Below are 5,427 nucleotides of genomic sequence, written 5' to 3'. Positions count from 1 at the left end.
CATTTGCGAAAACACTTCATCTGTAAACATATTTCATACTCGTTTGCATGTTTCTATTTTTGTTTCATTCTGTTATTAGGCATAATTAGGACATGCATTTACACATCATTGTGAATATTATTGAGCCAAAAGGGATTGAGTATTTCAACAAAGAAAATTCGGTAAAATTCCAGATTTTGCTAGAAATCCAATACTTGTGATCTTTGATGTTTTAGTGGTGTTAATTCGATGTGGGTTTCAATTCTGGAAATTATTTTGAAATGATTTTGGACGCAATTATCTCAGTATTTTTAACAAGTGGTTACGGGACAAAGCTGATTTGGTATACTACGAGAACTTAGTTTCTGACTATCGTCTGGCTATGGAGGTAGATGTTCATTCTGGACAAAAAGGGGGAGAAGATGCAACTCAAACGCAAGGGTGAAAGGATCAAATGATACCATCTATCTGATACATTTGCTTGCTTTCTCGTTTCAATGTTCTGATATATTAGGTTCCCTAATGTTTCTGTTTTCCCTGATGTAATCCTTTTAATGAACTGTTAATGATTTTGCAGGTGTTGTCTCAAGTGTTGCCAACACAATGAACAACACCCGTACTAACTTGTTTTTATTCAGGGGGAGAAAAATTCTCATATTAAGGGGGAGTTAATTGGAGTTTAACTGAGAAATTGAGTTTGGTCTCATTTTGTCCAGAAAGGCAAAAAGGGGGAGATTGAAGGAAAATATATTTTCCTAATAATTTTTTAATTTAATTTATTTTCCTAATTGTATTTCCTTGTTGATTTGATTGCATATGATATTTTGCCTTTCTAGATAATGAGATAATTATGCAAATAATATCATGATATGATTTTGAATAATTAAATATGTTTTGACTTTCTAGATAATATGATATTTAATGAGATCTTGCCTTTCTAATTAATGAGATAAATATGCTAGGATTTTATTATTGACAATGAGATATTATTGTGATTTGGTATCAATATTTAAAAGAGTTTATTTCTAATTAAACTCTTACTTTCCTTGTTGAATAGGTTTCCTTGTGGAGATAAACTCTAGGAGAGATGAAGTCTATAAATCAGAGAGACAAGGACATTGTTTCGTGTGCTTGGGAGTTTTCGTGGGAGAAGAGAGAGAGAGAAGAGTTATTTTTCGTGGAGATTTTCGTGAGGAATTTTTCATCAGTTGTTTTTCGTGGAAGAGTTTTTATTGGAGATATTTTCGTGAGAGTTGTTCGTGGGAGATTTTCGTGGTGTTCTCTTCTCGATCAAACATACACGCACTTGTGCACGTAATAGATTTCAGAGAAATATTTCTTCAAGGGACGTGCTGTTGTGAATAGTGCAGATACCGCGTGTTGTCTTGAATGTTGCTAACATCTTCAGACAACATCCGTAACGAAGTTGACTGAAGATCGTGTTTCGTTGATTTTGCTTTTGGGCTTATGTTTTTGCTTTCTTGTTTACGTTTTATTATTGTTGGTTATTGTAGAAAGCATTTGTTTTCTCAAAGTATTGAGGAAATTGATTTTCGTGGAAATCACTAGTGATAGGTTTTTGTGTAAACGATTTGGTTTTCTAGTGATTAATTTTTGTCATAAGACACCGCACAAGTATTTATACTTGTGCATATTTAATCATGTCCATCTAGTTATTTAAAGTCGATTTGTGTCATAAAATTTAATATTCCGCTGCATGTTATCCGAGATGTTGTAACATCCACTAGTGATAGGTTTTTGTGTAAACGATTTGGTTTTCTAGTGATTAATTTTTGTCATAAGGCACCGCACAAGTATTTATACTATTTAATCCTGTCCATCTAGTTATTTAAAGTCGATTTGTGTCATAAAATTTAATATTCCGCTGCATGTTGTCCGAGATGTTGTAACATCTGGCACAACACTTAATTCTGATAAAACACAAATTCGCGATTTTACATCACAGTCTGATATTTTTATTACTTTTAGTATCTGTCGAACAATATAATTCCTAACACAGTTTATTAATAAATATAAATAAAAACATTGAAAGAAATAGAAATTCAGTTAAACCGCAAATATTTTAACTTTTAACAAAACCAAGAACAGTGAAATTTGGTTCTGTTTTCGGTTCAGATTTTTGGTGAAATTCGTTCCGGTCCGAATTAACATCCCTAGCCTCAACTTGCTTCGTATGTAGTAGTATACTAGCAACAAATGAAAAATAAATCATACCAACATATTATAATATGATGTCTATAGAGAATGGTAACAACAATATGAAAAGACGGTTAATGAGATGCTACTTTTAGGGGGATATGACTTTGTCTTAAAAATATATTCGAAAACAGACATTTATCAATATATGTGAGGTTAGTTATTTTTTCAATGGACGCTATATGTGAAAATAAGCGTTCACTTGGTACTATCCTTATCCTAATTGATACGTAGTTCACAACTTCAAAGGCCAGACAAAACCGTGAATGTGAGGCCCGGGGCCGAAGAGGGCGGGGGGTGATCGCCGGTGCCATCAGTTGCACGGACAATGAGCGGCTCCTGGCAGGCTTCTAGGTGGAGGGAACATGAATGAACCGATCCCACACCGGAATGAGAGGGATTCCGAGACTGTTCAATGTAATGGACTGTACAGTTGAAGAGGGCTTAAAAGATTTGATTTGTACTACTCATATCACGAAGGTGCATCTTCTTTTCGGTAGCTCATCACATAAGAACTCCAAAGTTAAGCGTGCTTGACTTGGGGCAATTTTGGGATGGGTGACCTCCTGGGAAATTTCTCAGGGTGCGTGTGAGTGAGGACATAAGCACGCTGGAAAGACTCGTCTTGGTACAGTGAGGACAGTCGTCGAATCTGGGGCGTTACAGTTGGTATCAGAGCCAGGTTCTCTCCTAATACGATGTGGTTCGGGGACGAACCAAGCGGAAGCTGGTGGGCATGTGAGGCCCGGGGCCGAAGAGGGCGGGGGGGTGATCGCCGGTGCCATGAGGTTGCACGGACAATGAGCGGCTCCTGGCAGGCTTCTAGACGGAGGGAACATGAATGAACCAATCTTACACCGGAAGGAGAGGGATTCCGAGACTGTTCAATGTAATGGACTGTACAGTTGAAGAGGGCTTAAAAAGATTTGATATGTACTACTCATACCACGAAGGTGCATCTTCTTTTCGGTAGCTCATCACATAAGAACTCCAAAGTTAAACGTGCTTGACTTAGGGCAATTTTGGGATGGGTGACCTCCTGGGAAGTTTCCCAAGGTGCGTGTGAGTGAGGACATAAGCACGCTGGAAAGACTCGTCTTGGTACAGTGAGGACAGTCGTCGAATCTGGGGCGTTACAGTGAACAAGTCAGTTCAACTATTTCCATCATACGTTGGCTTTGACAAATATTTGATGTGCACCATCAAAAGATGTTAAAAAAAAAAAAAAGGATTCCACTTTGTTTGGCCAATAACGAATCTTACAAACTGCGGAAAAAGAGGTCTCCAATCCACTTGAAAACGACGACTTAAACTCATATTTTCATCGTGTTTATGCATAAGACACATATGTAGACATTTGACTTTAAACAGGGTGGAAATCCAACTCAGAATGCTCAATATCCACCAACAATAACAACAATAATTGAAGAATAATTATAGACAATGATGGTAACTCCTTTTTGAAATGTATCTCTTGGTTGATAAGAACAGTGGAATAAATGCATAATTGTAGAAAAAAACTGGTACACAGATAGATAAAAGTTGCAAAAGAAAAGTAAAGAAAACATGTATTCAAATAGGAGAAGTGTAATTATTCATTCATTAATTCATCATAGAGAACTATTTGTACATATTCGTTCACAAATTTCATTTCATTCGTTAACTTAGTGTTGAGATTAATCATTTTGCAGGATGAAATCTACAGTAGCAAAATGGTAATCTCGAGTCACCAAAAGATGAATTTGTTGGACAGCAAGGAAACTTTTTACATCAATTCTTGGCCGAGTGGCAATAGAATACCTTGAGCTCACACTTAGGCGAAATCGCCTTCAAGATCATTCTCGCGGTATCCTCCTGCCTCACTTTAGCCACCTCCTTCTCCACCAATACCGCCGCCACAATCCTCTCATAGCCACCGACACCTCCCGCCACATATGCCACCAATGCAGCCTGCACCGGACCTAGACTCGGATTATACGCTGCAGACTCGATGTAAGAACCCCTGTACACTTTCCCTTCACAATCCATCAGCGCCACCCCAGACGGGCAACCGCTGTAGGGAGCATATGCACTGTTAGCAGCTTCCAACGCCGATTTTCTTAACCGGGCTTCGTGAAGATTGTGTTTTTCACCATTGTCATTACTCAATTTTCCCACATTCGAATTCCCATAGCAAAGATTTCTCGGGTTTGACGCATCATTTATTGTTGACAGATCCAACCGATTGTGATGGGATTCAAGGAGAAGAGGAGTTTCTTGATCCAGCAAATCATGCGGGCCGAACGGATTCGGTAGAATTTCTGGTAAGGGCTTGAAGGTGAGATCTTTAAGCCCACCGTTTAGTTCAAGATTTTCGGTACAATCTTCCGAATCGGCGGTGATGTGGATTTTCAAGGAGGAGGAGAGGCGGAGCTCCTGCAAGAATTGCCGGCAGTGGCCACAGGGTGCCGCAGAGACGGCAAGAGAGAGGAGGCGAGGGCAGCGGTGGACCGCAAGATTGGTGATAAGAAACTGCTCCGCGTGAACGGAGTGATGCAACGGCACTCCAGGAAATTCAAGATTGACGCCGAAGAACACACGGCCGTCGGAACCGAGTCCTACGGCGCCGACATGGAAGTTGGAGATGGGTGGGCGAGCTAATGACTGGGCAGAGTCGACGAGGTGGGGAAGAAGGTGTTGCACAGATGGAAGGCTCAAGGATTTGGCCATGGATTCTGCTTCAGAAGCATCTGTAACGAATTGGGATACCTTGGAATCCATGGACAATTGCTTGCAATGATTTTCTAAATAAATTTTGGAGGATTTGGGGAGAAAGATTGGGTCTTGAAGAATTGTTGGAGTGGGGGAGTAGCCATGGTGTGAAGGTGGTGGTATTTATAGGATTTTCCATTTCCAGCTGGTGGAGTTCTTTTACAATTGGAATTGGTGTTCATACATCACGTAATTTTGTCCCCCTTTTTAAAATTTTTATTTCATTATTATTATTATTTTTTAGGCTCAAAACCTCTTGAAAGACTTAAATCGTCCACCAATTTTGTGATATATATATATTTGAAAGACTTAAATCGTCCACCAATTTTGTGATATATATATATTTGAAAGACTTAAATCGTCCACCAATTTTGTGATATATATATATTTGAAAGACTTAAATCGTCCACCAATTTTGTGATATATATATATTTGAAAGACTTAAATCGTCCACCAATTTTGTGATATATATATATTTGA

General features: G+C 38.7%; 1 protein-coding gene across 1 annotated transcript; it reads right to left on the bottom strand.

Moving 5' to 3' along the window:
* Nucleotides 1-3,767: 3,767 nt before the first annotated feature.
* Nucleotides 3,768-5,113, bottom strand: LOC140962262 (cytidine deaminase 1-like). Its single transcript, XM_073421110.1, has one exon. The coding sequence runs from the start codon at nt 4,954-4,956 to the stop codon at nt 3,967-3,969; it is 990 nt and encodes a 329-aa protein (XP_073277211.1). The 5' UTR covers nt 4,957-5,113; the 3' UTR covers nt 3,768-3,966.
* Nucleotides 5,114-5,427: the final 314 nt, after the last annotated feature.

The sequence above is a fragment of the Primulina huaijiensis genome, chromosome 17 (genome assembly GCF_012295235.1).
Source record: "Primulina huaijiensis isolate GDHJ02 chromosome 17, ASM1229523v2, whole genome shotgun sequence".
In the NCBI taxonomy this organism is placed as follows: Eukaryota; Viridiplantae; Streptophyta; class Magnoliopsida; order Lamiales; family Gesneriaceae; genus Primulina; species Primulina huaijiensis.
Note: the sequence above shows the minus strand (reverse complement) of the source record. Positions and strands in the feature narration are given on the sequence as shown.

Coding starts and splice junctions, on each gene's coding strand:
- LOC140962262 (XM_073421110.1), bottom strand. CDS start 4,956: ATGGATTCCAAGGTATCCCAATTCGTTACAGATGCTTCTGAAGCAGAA.